This window comes from Bombina bombina, chromosome 1 (assembly GCF_027579735.1).
Source record: "Bombina bombina isolate aBomBom1 chromosome 1, aBomBom1.pri, whole genome shotgun sequence".
Taxonomy (NCBI): domain Eukaryota; kingdom Metazoa; phylum Chordata; class Amphibia; order Anura; family Bombinatoridae; genus Bombina; species Bombina bombina.
Window position 1 is genome coordinate 489,585,472 of NC_069499.1, and position 27,564 is coordinate 489,613,035.

A 27,564-nucleotide genomic window follows, 5' to 3' on the forward strand; every position below is an offset into this window, starting at 1 on the left:
AAACCATATCATCAGCGTTCTCATGCTCTACAGAATTTTCTAAAACAGAGCAGTCGCGCTTTCGCTGATAAGTGGGCATATTGGCTAAAATGTTTTTGATAGAATTATCCATTACAGCCGTTAAATGTTGCATAGTAAGGAGTATTGGCGCACTAGATGTACTAGGGGCCTCCTGTATGGGCAAGACTGGTGTAGACGAAGGAGGGGATGATGCAGTACCATGCTTACTCCCCTCACTTGAGGAATCATCTTGGGCATCATTTTTACTAAAAATTTTTATGACATAAAATACATATAGTTAAATGAGAAGGAACCTTGGTTTCCCCACAGTCAGAACACAATCTATCTGGTAGTTCAGACATGTTAAACAGGCATAAACTTGATAACAAAGCACAAAAAACGTTTTAAAATAAAACCGTTACTGTCACTTTAAATTTTAAACTAAACACACTTTATTACTGCAATTGCGAAAAAGTATGAAGGAATTGTTCAAAATTCACCAAAATTTCACCACAGTGTCTTAAAGCCTTAAAAGTATTGCACACCAAATTTGGAAGCTTTAACCCTTAAAATAACGGAACCGGAGCCGTTTTTATATTTAACCCCTTTACAGTCCCTGGAATCTGCTTTGCTGAGACCCAACCAAGCCCAAAGGGGAATACGATACCAAATGATGCCTTCAGAAAGACTTTTCTATGTATCAGAGCTCCACACACATGCAGCTGCATGCCATGCTGTCCTCAAAAACAAGTGCGCCATACCGGCGCGAAAATGAGGCTCTGACTATGATTAGGGAAAGCCCCTAAAGAATAAGGTGTCTAAAACAGTGCCTGCCGATATAATCATATCAAAATACCCAGAATAAATGATTCCTCAAGGCTAAATATGTGTTAATAATGAATCGATTTAGCCCAGAAAAAGTCTACAGTCTTAATAAGCCCTTGTGAAGCCCTTATTTACTATCTTAATAAACATGGCTTACCGGATCCCATAGGGAAAATGACAGCTTCCAGCATTACATCGTCTTGTTAGAATGTGTCATACCTCAAGCAGTAAGAGACTGCACACTGTTCTCCCAACTGAAGTTAATTGCTCTCAACAGTCCTGTGTGGAACAGCCATGGATTTTAGTTACGGTGCTAAAATCATTTTCCTCATACAAACAGAAATCTTCATCTCTTTTCTGTTTCTGAGTAAATAGTACATACCAGCACTATTTTAAAATAACAAACTCTTGATTGAATAATAAAAACTACAGTTAAACACTAAAAAACTCTAAGCCATCTCCGTGGAGATGTTGCCTGTACAACGGCAAAGAGAATGACTGGGGTAGGCGGAGCCTAGGAGGGATCATGTGACCAGCTTTGCTGGGCTCTTTGCCATTTCCTGTTGGGGAAGAGAATATCCCACAAGTAAGGATGACGCCGTGGACCGGACACACCTATGTTGGAGAAAAGGCCTTATTTTTAGGGGGCGTATTCCATGCATTCATGTCCTATCTGGGACATTTCTGAAGCTGGCCAATGTAATTTACCCCCATCAAACCATATATTTTTGAAAAGTAGACACCCTAGGGTATTTTAAATGCTGGTATTTTAACACTTTCCATGCACTAATTCAATCACCAGTCTTTGTCAAACTTTTGGGTAGTCATTTTTTTTCACACACATTGTACTTTAGGCATGGATTCTCAGTTCCTGTTATGTGTTACTGCCAAAGACCCAATATGTGTTCACCAACATCTCCTGAGTACAGTGATACTATCTATGCATAGGTTTGTTGACTTGTTTGGGGGGTGCAATGCCAAATGTCTGACATGCGTTTGTGATTTTTTTTTCACATTTAACATATCTTCTTTACCTATCGTCTTTTTGGGGGGCCTTTTTACATAACCCAATTTATTTGCTTGCCATGAATGTGCATGTATTTGAAAAGTTGACACCTCAAGGTATTGTATATATGGGAGTACTTTGATGCAACTGTTTTAGCCAAGAGAAATTGGAGAAAGTGTATGGTGGTCATTTTTCAATTTTCATTTTTACACACACATTGCTTTTTGACTATGATTTAGGAGAAAATATTGTAAGTTATTGCCCCAGAGGCAGAACTTTTTTCATTTTCTGCGATGAGATTTTTTTTTTTTAGTGAAACTTTTTCTGCAGTGTCTTTAAGAAGCTGGTGTTGCTGTGTTTGTTGCCCTTACTCGGTGTGCATGAGGACAGGTTCATGTACAGCCTGTGTATACACCATATACACACACATACACCCACCCATCATACACACACCATATATACACACACACACAGGTCTGGAATTACAGAGTTGGGTATGGAAAATTCACACGTAAAAATCAATGTAAAGAAAAAAGATGGCATTGAAAAACCTAATCCTATCAGGCAAAATATAGATATATACGGTATTTAATATAGACCTATATAGAATATTCTTGTGCAAAGCAAATGTATATATTTATTTTAACGTGACCCCATTCTATCAGCTCAGCTGACAAATATAAAGTCCCCTATCTACCTTTTGTGCATATATGCTTAAAGAACCACAATAGAGTTACCATTCCTTTTTTCCCCCCAAGAACAATAAAAATAAAACCAGGGTGGTGATATACATTTTAAATGTTAATAGAAATTTTGTTCTGTTAACATTTAAAATGTATATCACAACCCTGGTTTTATTTTTACTGTTCTTGTTGAGGAACCACTGCTATAGTAGGCAAAAGTAGACTTTCATCAGAGAAACTTACGCTAATAAAATAATACTACTAATTATTAGTAGTATTATTATTATTAGTTATTTACAATTTGCAAATAAAAAGGCTTTGGCTGTTCATTCATTATTAAAATCTGATTACAATATTTAGTGAGGGAAGGTGATAATAAATAACTGATGTGTCGCTGATCTAAATTTGCTAGCATAACCCCTTGGTTGTAAAAGAGGAATGTACATGGCCCCTTCTGAAAAAATGACCACCACAATAACCAAAATACCGCAGACCTAACACTAACAGTGTCTTAGGGTGAGTTTAAAACATGTATTGGCATCAGTTTTTTGTTTTTTTCAGAGAAGCATTTAAAAAAAAAAAAAAAAAAAAAAAAAAAAACAAGCTTATTGCAGTAATGCCAAAAGAACCTGAAATGTATTCTTTACACTCACACAGCCAGTGAACAAACTTTAAAAAATAAATTAAAACTTTTTTTTTTTTTTTTAAAAGCAAAATACATAGACACACAAATGTATAGACTATATTAACACTGAAGGTGTGAGGACAGGAATGAAACATTTGTAAAGGAGAGGAGTTTTGGTAACACTGGACTGGAGAAATAAAATAAAAATGACTGGAGAATTGAATTGTGGCCCCAGGACGAAAAATCTGCTTAATCTGTACTGACCGTAAATTCAGGGGTAGACAAATTTTATTTTCTACCTAGAAGCAACCCTGTGGGTGTGACGTCTCAAAACGAGGGTCTGTTTCGGCTGGCTGGGTTCCGGAAGCTTGAGTTCAGCTAGCTGGAAAAGAGTGCCAAACTACAGCCTTCCATTCACCGGGATGTGTGTGCTACAAGGCTGTGTATAAGTGTATCCCTCAAGTAGCTCTGGGTCGCTCTCCCGGCTGCTTGAGCTATAAAGCCTGGTGCTTTGCAAACTAGCTTGATTTCCATACTGAGAGACTAAAATGATTGCACATCATCTGCATGTCCTGGGCATCGGGCGATAGGAATTGCGCATCCCTGCACTTACCTCGCAGTCCCAGAAGCCGTTCTGGCGGGTAAAAGTAACAATAATGATATTGCATCTAAAAACGTATCAATTTCAGGAGCAGAGCAGCCATTTCAAAGTAAAAATGTGCCGGTTGTCCATTTGAAAGCACTGCACTGGCCAGAAAAAAAATCCTGTTGAAGAAAATTCTCTGCTCAACACACCTGGCCGTGCTTTCTGCAGGCAGGCTCCACTTTCTGCGATAATATCGCAGATCGCACTATGTTCTGCCTTGGGGGTTATTGCAAAAAAACAGTCCAGGTTGTACACCTATCCCCCCATGCATAGGTTTGCCAGGATTTTGGGAAGGTTCAGTTACAATTGTATGACTTGTAATTTGAGTTGAAAGTGAGAGTATTTCTTTTCATAGGCCTATTGCATACCCCAGTTTTATTTATTGCCATGAAAGTGTATATATTTGAAACGTTGACACTAGTGATGCACCGAAATGAAAATTCTGGACCGAAACCGAAAATCCGGGATGCACTTGGCCGAAAACCGAAACTGATACCGAAAATGTATTTTTTCAAATTAATCTTTTTTATTTTATTTTTTTTTGCATAAATAGAGCCAATAAAAAAAGCCCACACTTTTATTGAAAGTAACACTAAAATTGGACAAAAATATCTTAAAACAATAATATGCTACACAATTTTACCAAGAAGAAAAAAAAAAAAAAAAAAAAAAAAAAAAAAAGCCATTTTTGGCCAAAATGTTTCTGCGTCCAAAATGTTGGTATTGTAGAAAATATTTACTTACAGTGGCCCTTTAAGTAATTTGCCACCTTTTTTGTACCAGGCCCTTGTCCTCCGCATAATTAGGTAGGGCTGCAGCGGCTGATCTGCCAGATTAACCCCACCCATATGATGAGGCAGGCTAGGGAAACCCCCAGAAGCCCCATGATGCACTGGGCATCGCCATCTTTGAAGCCACATGGGGGAGGGGGGCTATATGGGGCTATTTTATTAAAAATAAATATTTTTTATTAATTGTTTTGTATGCTAATTTACTTTACCAAGTGCCTGGACCCACCAAGGCACTTTGCACACTTACAGAGCATCAGAAGCCTGACCGATGGCTTCTGATGCTCTGACTGCTGGGCGGGTGGGAGCGATCAAAATGGAGCCCAGCAGTCAGGAACAGTATTGCAGGATGCCTCAACATCGAGGCATCACTGCAATACTGTTTGAGTGGCTCCTGCGCTCAGATTACCCTCTCCCTGCATGTATTAACTAAAATATGTTCCATAGTGTAGCGGTCCCTCCCGTTGCAGCCCCATGCGCGTGCTCCCGACGCCCTTGAACCCGATCCCCGTCCTCCTCTGGCATATATCCGCCAGCGATGAGCCGCCCACCCACCTCCCTGTAATGGCTCCCACCCACCAACGATCGGCACCCTCACTGGCCGATGCAGAGAGGGCAAGAGTGGGTAAAAAAGGTATTGCAGTGATGCCTCAATATCGAGGCATCACTGCAATACCTTGAAAGCGGCTGGAAGCGATCACGATCGCTTCCACCGCTTTAAACCCCAGAGGACGTGCCAGGAACGTCCTTGGTCGTTAAGGGGTTAATAGGATTATTAAAAACCGGGCACTAATTTGTCAAAATTGACCTTCACTTTAATCATCAAACTTGCTTTCTTCTCTTGGTATTCTTTGTTGAAAGCTAAACCTAGGTAGGCTCATACTCTAATTTCTAAGCCTTTGAAGGTCGACTAATTTTAGAGCATTTTGACAGTTTTTTTGCAGCTAGACAGCACAAGTTCAAGTGTGCAATATAGATAAAATTGTGCTCACTCCCGTAAAGTTATTTATAAGTCAGCACTGACTGGCTAAAATGGAAGTCTGTCAAAAAAAATTAAATTAGGAGGCAGTCTGCAGAGGCTTAGATACAAGGTAATCGGAGAGGTAAAAAGTGTAATAATATAACTAGGGCTGCAACCAACGATTATTTTCATAATCAATTAATCGGACGATTATTTTTTCGATCAATTAACTAATCGGATAAAAAAAAAAAAAAAAAAAAAAATCCTATATTTAAAATAAAATCCACATACTGAGTGCTATAAATATAAACTTCAGACTAAAACTTTACATTGACAACTGTTGGTCCATTTTGTTTAAGCAGCAGAACATTCTGTTATTCACTCTCTCAGAAACTGCATTGAAATGCAAAAATGTCAACATGTCCACATGCTCCTGGCTGAGGCTGGCTCTCTTTTTTGCAAGCTATTTTGCCTGGAGCAGAAAAGAGGCGTTCAGGTGGTGTTGAGGTGCCTGAGATGCATTAATAGGGTTTTGCCAATTTCACCAAGGTGGGATATTTATCTTTGTTAGCTCTCCACCAATGCAAGAGGCCTCTTAAAGTAAGCCTGGACTTCATTCTGACATAAAAATATCTTGAATATCTATATGCATTAGCAAACAACCAGCTATAAGGTGGGGGGAAAATTATCTAGTACACTCTTAAAATAACAGATATGTACTTATAGAGGTTGAATTTGGTACATATTCCAGTTAATTAAAAAAAAAAAATTATATATATATATATATATATATATATATATATATATATATATATATATATATATATATATATATATATTAAAAAAATAAGCAAAAGAGCTAAGACTATATATCAGTAACATGATTCAGCCTTACACATCTATATAGAGTACATATAATCAGCAAAAGCAAGCGATCCGCTAATAATTGTGCAAACAGATAATAGTGACATCAATTCATACAACAAATGCCATCAATCTAGGCTAGGTGTAAATAACAAGCTCAGCACTATATCATGCAAAGCCTAGTCCCAAATCAACTGATTTTAATATAAACAATCCAAATTATGATTCCTATTATTTCTGGGTTGCACATAAGCCAGGAGTAGTTGTAAACTTAAAAAGAAAGAACTTATAGAGTCCTAAAAAAGTGAAACGTAAACATCTGTAGACGTCCTTTAGTCTGAGGGCATAACCATAAAACACAATATTATGTGCATAAGCTCAGTGGAGTGAAGCAGCTGGTGCTGTGCACAGACCAACTAATTGATTATGAGATTCGTTGACAACTATTTTCATAATCGATTATTATCAATTATGCCGATTAGTTGTTGCAGCTCTAAATATAACTGTGTTGGTTATGTAAAACTGTGAAATGGGTAATAAAAATGGATTCTCTATGTTTTTAAACAATAAAAATTCTGTAGTAGACTGCCCCTTTAACAAAGTTATTCGCAATTCTGCAATGCTGGCGCCAATGATAATATTGAAAAGCCAGCCACACACACTTCTATGTAGAATAATCAGATATAAATGTCAGCCATGGCTCCTGGACTGTGTCAACCCCTGTCAAGTATTAAATTATGTAAGTTGTTATGCTTTTTTCAGTGGCATACACACATATGCCGTAAGGGCCCATACAACAGCGCCTTCTCAGAGAGTCAGCAGGGGCTTGTATCACAGACACAATACTGTACACACCAACACCAACTCTCAGAGTTTGAATACTGGTGCACTGACCCACACAGCATATGTGCTTATGTCACTGAAAAACCGCAATTACTAGAAACATTTTTGCTAATGGAAGTATATTGCAAAAAGTATTCTACTTAAAGGGACTGTCAACACCAAACTGTTATTGTTTAAAAAGATAAATGCCTTTACTACCCATTCCCCAGCTTTGCACAACCAACATTGTTATATTAATATAACTTTATAAAACATTTAAACTTCTAAATTTCTGCCTGTTTCTAAGCCACTACAGACAGCCTCTTATCACATGCTTTTTTTATTTGCTTTTTACAACAGGAGACTGCTAGTTCATGTGGGCCATATAGATAAGTGTGCTCACGCCCATTTAGTTATTTAAGAGTCAGCACAACACAGCACTAACTTGCTAAAATGCAAGTCAATCTATATTATAATCGCATTTGTAACGCATCCGTCGCTGTCTGCAGTTGCGCACACATCCTTAAAGAAATGTTGGCAGCGCAAGGATTCCGAAAATGGCAGGGTTGTGCCATTTTCAGAATCCACCAGGATGCAGCGAAGGCAAACGGAGCATTACAAAAAAAAAAAAAAACGCTCGCAATAAGTATTTTTTTAAAAAAAATAAAATAACCGCCCGTATGAACTATTAAGAAAAAAAAATAAACTAACTGCCCGCACAAAGTATTAAGAAAAACAAAATACCCAATAAAAATTATTAACCCCTAAATCTGCCAACCACATTGCAAACTACCTAATACACCTATTAACCACTAATCCGCCAACCCCCACATTAAACCTAAATTACCTATTAACTCCTAAACCGCCAACCCCCACATTGCAAAAAACTAAATTTAAATGAATAAGCCCCCTAACCTAACATCCCCTAAATTAACCACTTAATTACATTTAAAAAAAAATACATTACAATTAACAGAAATACATACAAATCACAGAAAATAAAAAAGGCTAACATTACAAAAAATAATAAACAACACTAACCAAAATAAAACCTAATCTTTATGAAAATAAAAAGTCCCCCCAAAATAAAAATACCCCCTAACATCAGAATAAACTACCAATTAAAGCTTTTTTTGTAGAGCATTGCCATAAAGAAATTAGCTTTTTTACATTAAAAATAAAAAAGTCCCCCCTAACAGTAAAAACCCCCACCCACCAAACCCCCCCAAAAAAACAAAAACAAAAAAAAAAAACTAACTAATAAACCTACCCACTGCCCCTAAAGGGCATTTGTATGGGCATTGCCCTTAAAATTGAATTCTTTTGCAAATTGCCCAATAAACCCTAAATTAAAAAAATAAATAAAAAACTTTAAAAAAAACTAACACTAAAACCCCAAACAGGCGAGTCCATAATCTTCATCCACAGCAAAGGCGGCGCAGAGGTCCAGAGCGGTCTTCCCAGATGTGGCGGTCTTCCCAGATGTGCGCGGAGCAGCGGTCCGGAGCAGTCTTCCATGATGTGGCGATCCTCGGCGAAGGCGTGGAGGTTCCTCTTCATGCGATCGTCCGCCGCACCCTGAAGATTGAATTCAAGGTACCCCATATTAATTGGGGTACCTTGCATTCCTATTGGCTGAAATTTTCAAATTCAGTCAAAAGGATAAGAGCTACTGAAATCTTATTGGCTGATTTGAACAGCCAATAGGATTTCAGTAGCTCTAATCCTATTGGCTGTTTGGAAAAATTCAGCCAATAGGAATGCAAGATACCCTAAATTGATTGCGGTGCCTTGCATTCAATATTCAGTATATGACGGACATCTGATGAAGACGAGCCTCCATGACGCCACCACAGATGACCATCGCCGAGGATTGGCACATCTAGGAAGACCGCTCTGCGCCGGATGTGGATGAAGATGATGGACCTGCCTGAAAGAAGACCTTCTCCATCGGACAGTGAGTACCTATTTGGGGCTTTAGTCTTACGGGGAGGTTTTTTCATTTTTAGGGAGTTTTTGTTTTTTTTAGATTAGGGTTTATTGGGCAATTTGCAAAAGAGCTGAATGCCCTTTTAAAGTGAAGGTCAATTTTGATAAATTAGTGCCTGGTTTTTAATAATCCTATTAAAAACAAGGTCACTTTAATTCATCAAAATTGACATTTCATTTGTTTTCTTCAAAAACTTAGCTTTTAATCCCGACAGCTGCAGCAGCACTTCTTCCGCCCGTCGCAAGCCCTCTTCACGGGTCCAAAATGACGAATCCGGCTTCCTCCAATCACTGCGTTGCCTCAGGCCATGATTGCCCCGGGGGGGGGGAAGCCGTGATTGGAGGAAGCCAGATTCATTATTTCTGACTTACGAAGAGGGGGAATCGATGGAGCGGCTGTCAGGATTAAACGGTAAGTTTTTGAAGAAAACGAGTGAAATGTAAATTTCGATGAATGAAAGTGCCTTTGTTTTTAATAGGATTATGCCCATACAAATGCCCCTTTAGGGGCAATAGGTAGTTTAGGTTTATTAGTGTTAGGTTTTTTTATTTTGGGATATTTGGTGTTTGGGGGGGGGGGTTACTGTTTGGGGGGACTTTGTATATTTTTAATGTAAAAGAGCTGATTTCTTTAGGGCAATGCCCTACAAAAAGCCCTTTTTAAGGGCTATTGGTAGTATTAGATTGGGGGTGTTTTTATTTGGGGGGCTTTTTTAATTTCATAGGGAATAGGTTTAATTATTTTTTTTTGGATAGTGCAATTTTTTCTGTATTTTTTTTTTTGTAGCTTGGGGGGTTACATTTTTCACACATAGACTGCCCTCTGGGCAGGCTTATCAACTAGTAGATAGTAAACAAAACAATTATGTGATCAGGGGGCTATCAGAAGATGCGTAGATACAAGGAAATGACAGAGATAAAAAGTATATTAATATAACTCTGTTGGTTAAGCAAAACGATTATCTATCTTTTAAAATAATAATTAAAAAATAATAATTAAAACAAAAAAAAAAGTAAAATATTTTTACAAATACTTACCTTTTACTTCTTCAAAGCCGGATCGGCATCCCCCGCCTGCAGGTCCTCTGTAAATACGTCACCAATGACGAAACCTGCTTCCTCCGATCACGGCTTCCCCCCAAAGCGTCCATCTTGTGATGACCTCCTGTAATTGGAGGAAGCCGGTTTCATCATTGGTGACGCAAGTACAGAGGATCTGCAGGCAGGGGATGCCGATCCAGATTTGAAGAAGTAAAAGGTATTTGTAAAAATATGGTGCAATGTAAACTTTCATCAATGAAAGTGCCCCTGCTTTTAATAGTATATTTAAAAACCAGGCACTAATTGATTTAAGTTTACATTCACTTTAACCCCTTAATGACCACAGCACTTGTCCATTTTCTGACCGTTTGGGACCAAGGCTATTTTTACATTTCTGCAGTGTTTGTGTTTAGCTGTAATTTTACTCTTACTCATTTACTGTACCCACACATATTATATACCGTTTTTCTCGCCATTAAATGGACTTTCTAAAGATACCATTATTTTCATCATATCTTATAATTTACTATAAAAAAATATATAAAATATGGAGGAAAAAAATGGAAAAAAAAACACACTTTTTCTAACTTTGACCCCCAAAATCTGTTACACATCTGCAACCACCAAAAAACACTCATGCTAAATAGTTTCCAAATTTTGTCCTGAGTTTAGAAATACCCAATGTTTACATGTTCTTTGCAAGTTATAGGGCAATAAATACAAGAAGCACTTTGCTATTTCCAAACCCCTTTTTTTCAAACTTGGCGCTAGTTACATTGGAACACTGATATCTTCCAGGAATCCCTGAATATCCCTTGACATGTATATATTTTTTTTTAGAAGACATCCCAAAGTATTGATCTAGGCCCATTTTGGTATATTTCATGCCACCATTTCACCGCCAAATGCGATCAAATAAAAAAAATTGTTCACTTTTTCACACATTTTGTTACAAACTTTAGGTTTCTCACTGAATTTATTTACAAACAGCTCGTGCAATTATGGCACAAATGGTTGTAAATGCTTCTCTGGAATCCCCTTTTTTCATAAATAGACATATATGGATTTGGTGTTGCTTTTTGGTAATTAGAAGGCCGCTAAATGCCACTGCGCACCACACGTGTATTATGCCCAGCAATGAAGGGGTTAATTAGGGAGCATGTAGGGAGCTTGTAGGGTTAATTTTAGCTTTATTGTAGTGTAGTAGACAACCCTAAGTATTGATCTAGGCCCATTTTGGTATATTTCATGTCACCATTTCAACGCCAAATGCGATTAAATTAAAAAAAAAAAGTAAAATTTTTCACAATTTTAGGTTTCTCACTGAAATCATTTACAAACAGCTTGTGCAATTATGGCACAAATGGTTGTAAATGCTTCTCTGGGATCCCCTTTGTTGAGAAATAGCAGACATACATGGCTTTGGCATTGCTTTTTGGTAATTAGAAGGCCGCTAAATGCCGCTGCGCATCACACGTGTATTATGGCTAGCAGTGAAGGGGTTAATTAGGTAGCATGTAGGGAGCTTGCAGGGTTAATTTTAGCTTTAGTGTAGAGATCAGCCTCCCACCTGACACATTACACCCCCTGATCCCTCCCAAACAGCTCTCTTCCCTCCCCCACCCCACAATTGTCCCCGCCATGTTAAGTACTGGCAGAAAGTCTGCCAGTACTAAAAAAAAAAAAAGCTATCCTTGATAAAAAATAAATAAAATAAAAAAGGCATATTTACATATGCTGCTCTGGAGGATCCCCCTTTAGCCCCCAACCTCCCTGATACCCCCCAAACAGCTCTTTACCCATCCCCCTCTAACTTATTAGTAGCCATCTTTGGTACTGGCAGCTGTCTGCCAGTACCCAGTTTATAGTAAAACATGTTTTATTATTTTTTTTTAAATAATTTTCTGTAGTGTAGCTTGCCCCCCCCCCCCAAAAGACCAACCCACCACCCCTCCCAGATCTACATATATTTAAATATATTTGGCAATCACTGCCACTTTTCTCCCATCATTTTTCTGTAGTGTAGCGGTTCCCACTCGCTTCCTACCCCCGCGCGCGCACCCGGCGTTCCCGCCCCCCTCCACATCATACGGCCCATCGATGGCCGCCCACCCGCCTCCCAGACTGGCTCCCACCCACCAACGAAAACCGGCCATCGATGTCCGGTACAGAGAGGGCCACAGAGTGGCTCTCTCTGCATCGGATGGCCAAGGGGGGTTATTGCAGGATGCCTCTATGTTGAGGCATCACTGCAATAACCGGAAAGCAGCTGGAAGCGAGCAGGATCGTTTCCAGCTGCTTTCCAGACCAAGGACGTCCGCCACACGTCCTCGGTCATTAACTATTTTTTTTTGAGGACGTGTGGCGTACGTCCTTGGTCGTTAAGGGGTTAAGTAACTGAGCACAGAAGTAAAAAATAAGTAATGCAAGGTACTTTGAACACAGAGGCTGGCATACACACTGTATGTACTGCAATAGTATAACTACATTGCAGAAAAAGCTGTTTAAATGTCCCTTTAAAAAGGGACATGAAACACATTTTTTCTTTTATGATTCAGAAACAATTTTAAACAAACGTCCAATTTACCTCTATTATCAAATTTGGTTAATTCTCTTGGTATCCTTTGTTTAAGGGGAAAAAGGAGACAATGACAAGAGGCATATATGTGCAGCCACCAATCAGCAGATAGCTCCCAATAGTGCATTGCTGCTCCTAAGCCTACCTAAGTATGCTTTTCAAAAGGATACCAAAAGAAAGCTGTACATGAACTTTAAAGGGATATTAAACCCAATTCATGTAGAGCTTTCTTTTGGTATCCTTTGTTGAAATCTATACCTAGGTAGGCTCAGGAGCAGCAATGCACTGCTGTTAGCTATCTGCTTATTGGTGGCTGCATATATATGTATCCATCTTGTCATTGGCTTTCTAAATGTGGTCAGCTAGCTCCCAGTACTGCATTGCTGCTCACTTACTATGTATTTAATCCCTTTAAAAAAGGTTATACACAGTTATATGTAAGCAATAAAGACATGCATGCACTAACTAAACACTTTCTTTTTGCACTTGTATTTCCCTTTAATATAAAAACTTCAACTTTTACAAGAAAAATTATTAGCTACAACTCTTGCATGTGCTTGATATTTTTCATCTAATGTCACTTGTATTGCCTTGGTCCGATTAATAAAGTAACTAGAATACTAACGTCACCAGATCTGGGCCGACGTATACTAACTTCATACACACCGTTAACCTACCTTACTTTTGACCTTCTCATACTCCTCTAGCGATGTGCAGCTAGATGCAGCCTCTGCCCACTCCAGGCTTTTTTGTGCATTCTTCTCAGACAGGCTATGGAACACTTCAAAGTACAACCAGGCCGTGTCCTCCTCTAGCTGCAGCTTGCCACATGCGATGTGCCGCCACATTACCCAGTACAGCCGCGGGTAGCAGCCTTCCACAGAGCGGGTCCTGACATAAGTGGACATCTTGCGCAAATAGTGCATGCTGAACTTAGACGGGGGCGGCAACTGCAGAGCACCCACGAGAAACGGGTCGGTTTTAACCCATAACTGTGCTCTGTACTTATCCATATCTAGGAATTCCTTAAACACAGAATATAAACACTATTTCAAATATTCCGCGGGACACTTAGCATCCCTAAATCGGTACGTCACAACTCGCCGCCTCTGTTTGCAGACACCGGTAGCACAGATCCCATGGAAACGAAGTGCGAATGTGGGTGGAGGAATGACACAAGGACTGACACGTTTGGGCGGGGAATGGAGTACGGAAGTTATGTCACGAACTGTTATTATTTGGGGCTAATCAATCAGTCTCTAAATTTGAAAAAGACAATTTTAATTTGCATTTCGATATATGAGAAGACTTCATGTTATATTAGCACGATAGTAACATAATCTGTACTTACATTGTAAGATCCAGTTCTCTATACTGAGTATAAATTCATTACAAATTCAATACTCCATATGGCATGATTATTGACTGTCATGTTGGTGTACCATTTAGCACCCTTTTTTACTCTGTTGATGAATGAATCTCCCCTTGATTTTTAGTGATGGTAAATCCTAGCATTTGTTAATCACTTTGATTTACCATCACTTTAAGGATAGATATTAAACAGGCAATAAAAAAGACTGTGCAAACAAGTCAGTGTGGAACATAGGATTGTTTAAATAACTCTTAGCAGGATTTCCATACAAATTTGTTTGCACAGTCTTTTATTGCCTGTTTTATATATGTCCCTAAGTGTCCTCAGCAGGAAAGATAAAGAAAAACTTAAAGTGACAGGAAACCCAAACCTTTTATGTCATGATTCAGATAGAGAATACAATTTTAAAACATTTTCCAATTTACTTCTATTATCTTATGTGCTTCAATCTCATAGTATCCTTTTTTGAAGAAACAGCAATGTTCATGAGTGAGCCAATAACATGAGGCATATATGTGCAACCACCAATCAGCAGCTCCTAAGCCTACCTAGGTATGATTTTAAACAAAATATACTAAGAGAACAAAATAAATGAGATAATAGCAGTAAATTGGAAAGTTGTTTAAAATTGTGTGCTGTCTTTAAAGGGACACTAAACGTTTGCAAAGACTTGTTTTAAATCGCTATATCCATCTTTAATAATGATATTTCTAATAGGCTTTACTTATCTTATTATTAGCGTTCTCCGAATATTCATCTGCTAACATGAATTGTTTTCAAAACCCACCGTTAGAAGCTGTATTCTGTATAACAAATAGTTCACGATAACCTGAGTTATCAATATGGCCGTTTTCGTCCGTACTGCGAATGTGCAATCTATGTAACGCGTCATCATTTACGTCACCGTCCTCTGAAGCATCAGACTGTCTGAATCGATACTCGCAAAAACAGGTGTGACAGTGATCTAGAACAAGTAAGATAGTAACGCTGCGCTGAGAGAATTCCCCTTGCAATAATGAGCAGTAAATGTTATTAATTATTTAAATGTACGACTAATTATGAATGAAACCCCTATTAATTTAATATATATGATTTTTTGGATATGCGTTTTTACTCTTACAATTAAGTTAAATATTAATTCCAGTGACCATCATTTTAATAATTCCCAATATCGTAACTTTTTATATTGCACTCTGTTCCTTATTTTTTAAGATATAATGTTGGCAATAATATATATTTACCAATAATGTAATTGATAAGAATACACATAATGAAAAAAAAGCATGTCAGTAATGAATCAGCAGTATATCGATAATATAGTAAGCATAAACAATTCTATTATTAATTCATTGTGAATACACTGAATTTTGTTACAGTTTATATATACAGTATCTATATATATATATATATATGTTGTTATCTAATATCGATAACCCTTTCATGACCGGGTTAAAACGTCTACATCGGAACAGTGTTCCGATGTAGACAAATTGAAATCACGCGATCATGCAAAAGATTGCGAGATTTCAATTATGGGATCGGGTCTGGGGGCGTCCCTAAGACACTAGGAATGCCCTCCAGACTGCGATCAAATCCTGCAAGCCTAGTAGGCTTCAGGACAGCCGTTTGTTAAGACGTTGTATTCCATCATAACGGCATTAAAAGGTTAATATGAATTATTATCATCATATATTGATATTATGATATTGATATCATAATATAGGTAACCTATCAAGTTTTGAATTAAATTAATAAAAACATTCCCAACAATAGCTCACTGATTGAGTTTGTGGGTTGAAACGAGACATCAAAATAACAGCCATAAATTATAAGTTCAGATAACAATTTCTAAGTGCATTAGCCGACTTTGCTCATAGACAAGCCGTATCCCGTATAGCGCATGCGTTGTGCCAGTACATGCATTAGGTTACATGTGGATTCAGAGAGGCAATATGTGCATGCGCAAAACGCCAGATTGAATAGCGCATACGCCGGGTGACGAAACAATGCGTTAATCATATACACGATAACGCATTGTGATTGGACACACGATTTTGTAATGAAGGCACACTAGAAGGGTGTTTGGCTTGGATGACGTTTTTTTCTCAAATAAAATATATAGTTTTATTACACTGATAACGCTCGTTTTGACTTGAAAATAGGTATGTTTTTATTGTTAAGCTATGTAGATTGGTTTTTGATAATGTAATTAGAGTAAAAAAAATAAACTTTTGGAATCCTTTAAATCACACAAAAAAATTGGGTTTCATGTCCCTTTAAATTTAAGCATGGTGGTCCCCGTTGCTTTATAGAAACTAATGTACTTTATAGAAATTAAAAATGTATATCTTTAATGTTTAACAACTTATATAATTGAAAAAAATAATTGAATATGTTTACATATTATTACAAGGTAATCTTTGTTTTGAACACATTATTATGTCTAGCATGTATTTACTGTTTAATATCTCTTTGAAGAACATCCCCATAGAATATATAAACTAAAAAGGACAATCAAGTATTTTTTTATTCATGCAAAAGCTCTGCGTACAAAATGACTTGCAAAACTGTAAATTGTGCCTTACAAACAGCTTTAAAAGCCTGAGTTGTATGTTTATCTTTTTTCCCTTAAAGGAATAGCCTAGTAAAAATTAAACTTCCATGATTCAGATAGAGCATGCAATATTAAGCAACTTTCTAATTTACTCCTATTATCAATTTTTCTTCGTTCTCTTGGTATCTTTATTTTAAAGTAAGCATAGGAGCTGGCCCATTTTTGGTTCAGAGCCTGGGTAAAGCTTGCTAATTGGTGGCTACATTTAGAAACCAATAAGAAAGTGCTACCCAGGTCTGAACCAAAAATGGGCCGGTTCCTGCACTTACATTCTTGTTTTTTTCAAATAAAGATACCAAGAGAATGAAGAAAATTTGATAATAGGAGTAAATTAGAAAGTTGTTTAAAATGACCTGCTCTATCTGAATCATGAAAGTTTAATTTTGACTAGACTATTCCTTTAAAGGGACAGTGTACTGTAAAATTGGTTTCTCCTTAATGTGTTTACAATGACTTGTTATACCAGCTGCAGATTTAAAAAAATATATGGGTAATTGCAACTTTAGGCATCATTTTGTATATGAAATAACTGCTACTGCTAATTAAAACCACAACCAAATGAAATAGGTTGAGCTAGCAGGGAAAGCAGATCGCATTATCTTCTCTGTCTTATTGTTTACACAAGTCCTAATTATCTCCTTTTTTATTGTTTACTCAAAGGTCAGAACTTAGGGCCTGATAATTTAAAGCTCTCTGCTTTGTTAAGATGATCTATTCTAAAATTATCCTCTAGCACTGCAAGATCCCTAGTGAATTTCTTAAAAGACAGATTTAACTTTACTTCTCCTAGGGGTGTTCCCTGCATTTATGTATGTAAAGGGGAGACAAGCCCAGTTCAATATGAACTGCATGACATGACAGTTCTGCTGCATTTACACTTTGTGCTTTCTATTTTTTATTACTTTACACTGAAAGGGATATGAAACCCACATTTTTTCTTTCATGATTCAGATGCATGCAGATTTAAGCAACATTCTAATTTACTCCTATTACCAAATTTTCTTCGTTCTTTTGGTATCTTTATTTGAAAAGTGGGAATGCAAGCTTAGGAGCCGGCCCATTTTTTGCTCAGCACCTGGGTAGCGCCTGCAGATTGGTGGCTACATTTAGCCATCTGTATGCAGTTGACGTTTGCTCAAAATTCACAATTCACTTATTTTAACTAACAGAAAAGTACTATATACTAAAAGATAGACAAAAGCAAGTTAAATTATAGTGAATACATTTCAGTTTAATTTGTAATTGATGCAAACAGAGCCTTTATATCAGCCCCATGGGTTCTCCAGTTACCTTCTCTCTCCCATGTGAAATTTTGTTTCCTAGAGTGCTTCATTATTTTCTATGGAAGACATCTCTCTGGGATACACAGGTACCTCCCCTTTTCTTAGAAAATTCAGTGAATTCTTCCTCTGTGAAGTCTGCACTATAATCAGAATTTGTAAAATCACAATCCTACATACACTGCTGTATACAATATAAAATACAAAATAGAAAGTGCAAAGTTTACATATAATACAATTTTATCTGAAGTGTAAAGTAATATAAAATAGAAAGCACAAAGTGTAAATGCAGCAGCACTGTCATGTCATGCAGTGCTATATTGCACTGGGCTTGTCTCTCCTTCACATACAGAAATACAGGGAACGTCCCTTTGAGAAATAAAGCAAAATCTGCTTTTTAAAAATTTCACTAGGGATCTCGCAGTGCTGGAGGATTATTTTAGATCATCTCACATGAGCAGAGAGCTTTTGAATATCAGGGCCTCAGTAAGTTCAGCCCCTGTGAAGTCTGCACTACAATATCTCAACAAGCAGGAAAAACTTTGATCATCAGGCCCTTTAGAGAGAACAATTGGAAATTAACATTTTAGTACCTTTTTTCACAGACATCATTATTTAATCTAAATCTTGTTTACATGGTTTTTGTGTAACCAGAATTCAAAGGGATACTGAACCCAAATTTATTCTTTCATGATTCAGACAGGGCATGCAATTTTTAGCAACTTTCTTATTTACTCCTATTAACAATTTTTCTTCGTTCTCTTGGTATCTTTATTTGAAAAAGTAGGAATGTAAGCTTACAAGCTAGCCTGTTTTTGGTTCAGAACCCTGGATATCGCTTGCTGATTGGTGGGTACTTTTAGGGAAACTTTTAGAGGCTGGATACACCTTATCACCAATAAGTATTCTAAACCTCAGCTGAAGCAGAGCATTGCCCCTTATACGAGATCTCGGGAACAGACTGTCAGCCCACTTAAATGAAGTATAACAACTGTTCTGTTTATTGACCACCCACAATGCGGTTATATAGTATACATCACATACATTGTCAATTGACACAGATGGGCTTCATACACGCCCCCTTATTACAACATGCTCAGTGGAAAATAACAGCACTTGAGATAATTGTTTATGTAAAAGGCAAGAAAACTGTAGACATTCGGCCTTGGTATAAGATAAGATGAAATATATTGAGACCATGTTGATACTAGCAGGCATGGTTACACTTGACAACCAGATAAGAACATTAGCCTCTGAGAACAGATGTCAGCAAACTAATGGCTAGATTACGAGTTTTGAGGTATGAGTGAAAAAGCAGCATTAAGGCTCTTTTTCACTACCACTGCTATTACGAGTCTTGCAGGTATTTCTGTACCGCACACTTTTTTGGCCGTAAAGCAAATTAACTTACGCAATTTGCGTAAAGTCTTTTTTCAATGGGACTTCCATAGCGCCTGTATTACGAGTCTGCCTGGGAGGCCAAAAAGTGAGTGGTACAGCCTATACTGCCAAGATCCATACCGTAAACTGAAAGTCAGTAGTTAGGGGTTTTACGCTACAAAGCTGTAACATAAAACTCATAACTAAAGTGCTAAAAAGTACCCTAACACCCATAACTACCTATTAACCCCTAAACCGAGGCCCTCCCGCATCGCAAACACTAAAATAAAATTATTAACCCCTAATCTGCCACTCCGGATTTAGCTGCTACTATAATAAACATAAATACTCAATAATCCCAGCCAATGAGTCTTAGAATAAATTTTTAAATATCAATATTTTATTATGCTACAATGCTCTGAAAAAACATGTTTAGAATAACACCGGAATGGGCAAGAAGTAACTCACTCATATCCACACAAACCCCATCCACCAAACACATCCGTACCATATAATATAAGCAACACAAAACGAAAAACACACCCCCAGGGCGTCCCCAGGGAGTGAAAAAGAACGGCACCACCTGTCACACTGCCTGTCAAAAATCCCGTGACAGTGTAACTGCAAGGAGTAACAAGAAAAAACTGTATTTATGAAAAACAAAGATCACTTTCACTGTGTCCAAACTGCTGGAGTAAAGTCATTACATATAAGTCCAGATACTGTGTAAAGCATTCAATAGTGTGTTCTGGTTACTTCAAGAGTTGTAATGTCAGTTGATAATCCAAGATAATTAAATATTTGTAAACTTCAGTATTTGTAATCCATGTTAGTTTGAGTCACAGGTAAGTTACAGAAGCACTTGTGTACACATAATGATGTTAAACGTATCAAGCGTTAGGTCTCTAAATGTCCCTGTGTATGAACTATCATGTGAATCGCCACATTTCTGAAACATCAACAGCAGTGCTATAGCGAGGTATATACAGACTGCAGATCCAACCTCACACCCTTTGTTTATTTTCACTCACGGAATAGTACTTTTACACAGCATAAGAAGTTCCGTTTCAGTATTCTATGTTCAGCCCCAATGTATAGAGATACACTGTTACAATCGGTTACAGGTGCCGTATATGTGATTAGTAAGCTCTTCAATATGGGACAGAACAGACGAGATACATAGTGTTACCTATATTGGCAAATGCTGGTGTGACTAATATTACCGTGAGACTTGTCACCGGAGAAATCTTCAGTGTGGAAATGGACCGCTATCGCACTGATCCCATCTCGCTTTTTCCATCTAGCACGCCGTGTATAGCAAACTCACAGAGTGGCTCCGACAGCACAGGTAAGACCAGGTGATGGCGTCCTTGCTGGTTCCGACGCGCGTTTCGGATACTCCGCCCCTTTGTCAAGGAATGTCCAGGTGCTAGAAGGGAGGTGGCATTTGAACTGATTCAACAAAAAACCTATTGGATAATACATACATACCCCCCCTACGTCACATTGTCTTCATGCACGTAACCCATTCATGCTTATATGGAAACCGGATGTGAATAACCCTCACAAATAAAACCACACAAACTCCAGTATATACAATGAAAATAATAGTGACCTAAATCGTAAGTATCCTCCTCTAATAGAGAAAATCTATGATATATATAGACTAAACTCGGGGAAATTTCCTAACATTTGTCTACACATATAGTTGAATTGTAAACATAAAAAACGGAATTAAAATATCCGAACTATTAGTTGTAAGTCTTTTCGTCTACTAACAAAAATCTATAATACGTATGAGCTAAACTCAAGACACTTAAATAACAGTTATCTTAACATACCATTGTGTTATAAAAACACACAATAAATTCCTTTATTTTTCCAACTGCTATATATGAAGGCACAGACATCACCACACCATCGATGAGACCCACTTACTCTTAAAAAAGAAAGAAAAATTATCAGCAGAAGGGAATCCCTTCAAAAAAAGATCAAATTACTAATATATACAGTGGTTTACCCAGAAGCAATGAGTCGAAGGATAATTCCAGTCACAAAACCGGCTATATATCGAGACGGTAATTAAAGCAACAATATCGGCTGTGTATCGGCTCTGTGTGAACAATAGTGAAAATCACACTACTGTTTGTAGATAGCATATAACTATCATGAGATAGATTGCATTCTCCAACAGAGGAGGCCCCAACATATTGTTATGTACTACGAGGATCTAACCCGGTAGAACGATATTTCAAATGGAATAGTGTTCGAATTAGATCATCAGAATTCATGTCCATAGATACTTTACAGAAAGACCTCAGTAGACACCTCAGAGTTTTCAGACTATATCCTTCCTCTTATCCTAGCCATATTATGAATTCCTTACTATAAGAATTATGTCTCATTTGTAAATCTCAACCAAAAGACAGGTTCCCTAAGAACAGTCAGATACTGATACACTGTCAATTGAAGCCATTCCAACCGGTCCATAGTACAACCGCATTTAAATCTACTGATATTTCACAATCGCAATGGGATACACTCACATTGAATATTCAATGGTGTGACTGAATACCATCTAATCCTCTTGAAGTTGTGACATTAGGTTTCAATGTGCAAGTACTTAGATAAAGTTACCCCAAGAGATGTCTCTATTGAGACCTTTGGATGCCATAGTATCCAATTTCCTTATCCACTGAGCTTCTTTCTTAAATAGTAGTTTCTGTCTATCCCCACCTCTCCGTAGGGGGGGAACCCCATCCACTATTTGAAATCGCAGTTGGCTTTTATTATGTGCAAATCTCGTAAAGTGATGTGCTACCGGAGCATCTTCATCATCTTTACCTATTGCAGTTTTATGTTGGCGTATCCTATCCCTCACCATTTGGGTAGTCTCCCCTACATAAGCCAGGCCACACGGACATTTAATCACGTATATTACGTATTTGGAACTGCATGAAACTGCATGAAAACCTCCCTTTAATGGGTATCCTCTTCCCTGAGAGGGGGTGGGTAATGCAATCCCCTTGTTGCATTGAATGGCACAGGGTGCAATTCATACAAGAAGATGATACCCATTAAAGGGAGGTTTTCATGCAGTTCCAAATACGTAATATACATGATTAAATGTCCGTGCGGGAGTGCAGCAGTTTAGGGGTTAATATGGTTATTATAGTGGCGGCGATGTCCGGAGCTGCAGATTAGGGGTTAATAAGTATAATGTAGGTGTCGGCGATGCCGGGGGTGGCAGATTAGGGGTTAATAAGTGTAAGATTAGGGGTGTTTAGACTCAGGGTTCATGTTAAGGTGTTAGGTGTAAACATAAATTTTGTTTCCCCATAGGAATCAATGGGGCTGCGTTACGGAGCTTTACGCTGCTTTTTTGCAGGTGTTAGGCTTTTTTTCAGCCGTCTCTCCCTATTGATGTCTATGGGCAAATCGTGCACAAGCACGTAAAACCAGCTCACCGCGGTTTTTAGCAGCGCTGGTATTGGAGTGCGGTATGGAGCTCAGTTTTGCTCTACGCTCACTTTTTGCCTGTTAACGCCGGGTTTTTGTAAATCTGTAATACCAGCGCTGTAGGGAAGTGAGCACCATTAAAGAAGATCTATGGCACGCAGCACGGGCTAGAAGAGAAATCTCGTTCAGAGACAGTTCTTTGCAGATATATCAAGATCTCTGCCCGCATACTATTCAGAGGAGGAAGGAGGTGAGATTTATCACAAAAGCTCTCCAGGACAATGACATTCGATATCGATGGGGTTTCCCCTTCAGTATAATAGCTACTCACCAGGGCACTCAAGCCATATATAAGAACTTCCAAGACCTAGAAAATTTCTCAAAGAAATTAAATATCTCTATCCATCCCCCAGAGGATAATGTCCTGAACTCATCTTCCCAATTAAAAGACAATAATCGTGACCCTCCCAGGGAGCAACAATCTCAATGGATCAAATCACAACCTAAGAGACGTAAAACAGACCCTCCACCTCGAGAGGACTCCCACTAGCAACTTCACAAGGACCTTTTTCCTTTAACTCACAAGCCCTTGAAAACACCTCCTAACATTATGACTCAATCTAAGGTTACAACAACGACCATACTGTAGTACTCCATAAGGAGGTACCTGAATATGAAGGTTGGGTAAGACATAAGTTAAAAATACTGTTGTGATGTGATGTTTGGTTTAGTTTAAATAACACCACAAAAAGTTTTGATTGCATCCCCCTACCCTAAGCTTCTTATGGGGCCTAACCAATTCAGTCCCTCCATCATCACACTACTCTCTCATGTAGTGGAGAGAGGGGCATAACACATTCATACAGCAAGAAAGATGGAAAGGGATCCTCTTTCTACTAGGAGGTCCTCATTGACTATGTAAATATGACTTTTTTATCATGCCCTCAGGGACTTAAATGCTAAATTTCCTTATGATTTAAGTTAAGTCTTCACCTGTTAAACCAATAGGGCTCGCCCAGAAGGGTCATTCTGATCTATATACTAGAAATGTTACACATACAAAGCACTAATATTGTTCTGATGATATAATGTTCAGTTTGTATTTCATGTTGTAATGAAAGTCTTGTTTTTACTCATTTACTGTGATATCAGAGGGATAGACCAGGCAGATGTTGTTTGCTTAGAATAGATCCACCTCTCTTTAACAGACAGACCCCCCCGCTATCCTATACTATAACTTGAATATATTTGTTTAGAGCAAAGATACGACACCATTTCCCCCAATTATGGTGTATAATTTCACAGATACACTATGTGTTGAAAATGTTTACTACAGTTTTTTTCTGTTTGTTACTGTTTCGATATATATGTTTTTGAAGTCTCGAATGTTCCAACAAGTGTTTATTCCAAAGTCAGGAGTTCGATATACCATTATCTCAAGTCATCCAAAATAAGTTTCATGCTAACAATTCATGTCAACAATAACAATTAATAATCTTAAAATCTTGTCTCATAACGTAAAGGGTCTCAGTATTCCGCAGAAAAGATCTGTGGCAGTTAAAGACTATAAAAGACTACACTGTGATGTGGTGATGATTCAAGAGACCCACTTTAAAAGAGGCCATGAGCCCAAATCCTCCTTTTTGAAATTTGGCCCTACATATTTTGCCTCAAACTCCACTAAGCATAATGGTGTAGGAATACTAATCAATAAAAACACCCCCCTTAAGGTTAACTCAGTTACCAGAGACAGGGAGGGTAGGTATTTAATTCTCACAGGGTCTTTCCACCATAAAAATATTACATTAGTTAATATCTATGCCCCCAGCCTAGACTCCCCTCGTTTTTTTCAACATATATGTAAAATAATTATGGACACACGCCAAGGTTGTTTAATGATTGGTGGTGATTTTAACATAGCCTTAGACCCATTAATAGATTGCTCCACAGGCACATCTTCAACCTCTACCAAAGTCCTACACCTAGTCAAAACCCATCTCTCCTCCTTAGCAGTTCATGATGCTTGGCGCCTGCACCATCCTAAAGTTAGAGACTACACCTTCTATTCCTACCCACACCAACATTACTCCAGGATAGACTATCTCATGATCAATGTCACCAGCCTGGCACAAGTCACACGAACAGAGATTCTTCCCATAACGTGGTCAGACCACGCCATGATTAGTTATACACTAAACTTCCCACTGCAACCTCACCTGCAGCGAACCTGGAGACTAGATGAGACCCTTTTAAAAGATCCCATGATCAGAATTCAAACGGCCAACAAACTAGAAGAGTATTTCAAGCTAAATGATACTCCTGGCATTAATCCCCAACACTTATGGAATGCACATAAGTGCTTTTTACGTGGCTATGAAATCTGCCAAAATAAAACAAAACCATATTTACCTTTCTTCTCTGTTGGCAGATTTAAACAAATTACAGGAAATACATAAGGCCTTCCCTAGTGATCGTTCCCTATTAGACAGTCTAGACCATAAGAGGCAACAGCTCAATTGCTACCTAGGCAAGGAAGCTAAACGAAACGCTTTATATCTAAAGAAGAAATTCTATGAGGGGGCAAACAAGCAAGGGAGGATGTTAGCCAGACAACTGAAGAGAAAAACACTTAGTAGATATATCACACATATTAAGGATGAAAAGGGCAAGGACTGTTATACATCTGTGGACATAGCAGAAAAGTTCAGACAGTACTATGAATCATTATATAACCTGAATCGTAGTGATACAGCCCCAACAGACAATGCCATACAAGATTATTTAGCACAATTAGGCCTCCCCAAAATCACATCAGAACAAAAAGATGACTTAGACGCCCCTTTCACATCATCTGAGATTCTGAATGCAATCAAATCCCTTAAGGGGGGCAAAGCACCGGGACCGGACGGCTTTGGAAATGAGTATTATACCACTTTTAAAGACCTCTTGACTCCCTACCTTCTACGATATTTCCATACGATTGAAGAGGACTGTATGTTTCCTCCCATAGCTTTACAAGCTAAAATAACTTTGATACCGAAACCAAATAAATCCTGCTTGTTTATCCCAAATTACAGACCTATTTCTTTACTTAATTCAGACATTAAAATATATGCTAAAATTATGGCAAATCACCTGAATAAAGTACTGCCCCAAATTATTCACCAAGACCAGGTGGGCTTTGTCCCTTTCCGTGAAGCCAAAGATAACAAGGTGCGCAACCTACATTTACTATGGTATGCCCGTTCGCATAATATTCCCTCTGTTTGGCTGTCCACGGACGCGGAAAAGGCCTTTGACTGTGTCGGATGGCCTTTCCTTAAAGCCATACTCAACTCATTTGGGCTGGGGGCTAAGACTATACACAAAATCTTTGCTCTATACAACAAACCTAGTGCCCAGATTACTCTTAATGGTATCATATCTGACTCATTGCAAATAACAAATGGGACGAGACAGGGATGCCCCTTGTCCCCACTGCTGTTTGCCTGCCTCATAGAAGCCCTAGCAACTAAAATTAGATTAAATAGAAATATACAGGGATTCCCCATAGGTGGCGAGGTATATAAGATGTCATTATTCGCAGATGACATTCTGTTTTCACTACAAAACCCTATAGATTCTATCCCACCACTGTTAGAAGAATTGGAGTTATTCAATAAGCTAACAAATTTCAAAATAAACGAAACCAAATCAGAAATGTTAGGGGTTGCCCTAGACTCTACGACGGAAACGTTGATCTCCAATAGATGTTCATTTAAATGGTGTAAAGGGTCCCTGACATACCTAGGAGTCCAACTTACAGATAATGTAGACACACTTTTTTCATTAAACTACACCCCGATTAAAACAGCTTTGATGAGGGATCTCTTGTCATGGACGAGGAGAAATCTCTCCTGGCTAGGAAGAATTCACACAGTTAAGATGAATGCTTTCCCCCGCTTACTTTATATTATGCATACACTTCCCATACCTATCCCCAATAATTACACCCAGCAAATGCAGCGATCGTTCATATGGAATAGACGCCCCCCCAGGATTAATAAACGTATTATGACTCGCTCAGTGACACAGGGAGGCCTTGGGGTCCCAGAAATTGAGAGTTACTGTAGGTCTATATTCTTGCAGAGAATTTTAGACTGGAGAATACACAGTGCACATAAGAGGTGGATCCGACTAGAGGAGAGACTCAATGAGGGGGTTCACCTAATTTTCATGTCTCCAGTGGTCGGATTACTAACCCATTTACGCAGGAGACCCTTAGGGTCTGGGAATATGCCACTAGAATGAACCCTTATCTGACTTCATGCCCTAGCCCCCTGACATCTCTTGCGTATAATGATGAGTTTTCACTGCTTTCGCTTGCTAGAAATGGGGTAGAAGAAGACATAATAAAAGAGACTGTCATTGCCCAAGTTACTGCTAATGAGCAAATAAACACCCAAGCCCAGATGCTGGAAAAAGGATACTCATGGGCCGCTAATTGGTTCTCATATAGAAGGGTACACCATTACGTGGCAACACACGAACATCACCCTAACATGACTAGACCATTGACAGCAATAGAAAAATTATTTTCCTCATCCCCACCACTCAGACATAGTCTCTCTTATTTATACAGCATTATCACT

General features: G+C 38.3%; 1 protein-coding gene across 1 annotated transcript in view; it reads right to left on the bottom strand.

The window, feature by feature from the left end:
* TBCCD1 (TBCC domain containing 1) overlaps positions 1 to 13,980 on the bottom strand; it is a 210,625-nt gene extending 196,645 nt beyond the window's left edge. The window contains exon 1 of the mRNA XM_053698547.1: positions 13,506 to 13,980. Within this exon, the coding sequence (XP_053554522.1) occupies positions 13,506 to 13,841 (336 nt within the window). The 5' untranslated portion in view covers positions 13,842 to 13,980. The remainder of the gene's footprint in view (positions 1 to 13,505) is intronic.
* Positions 13,981 to 27,564: the final 13,584 nt, after the last annotated feature.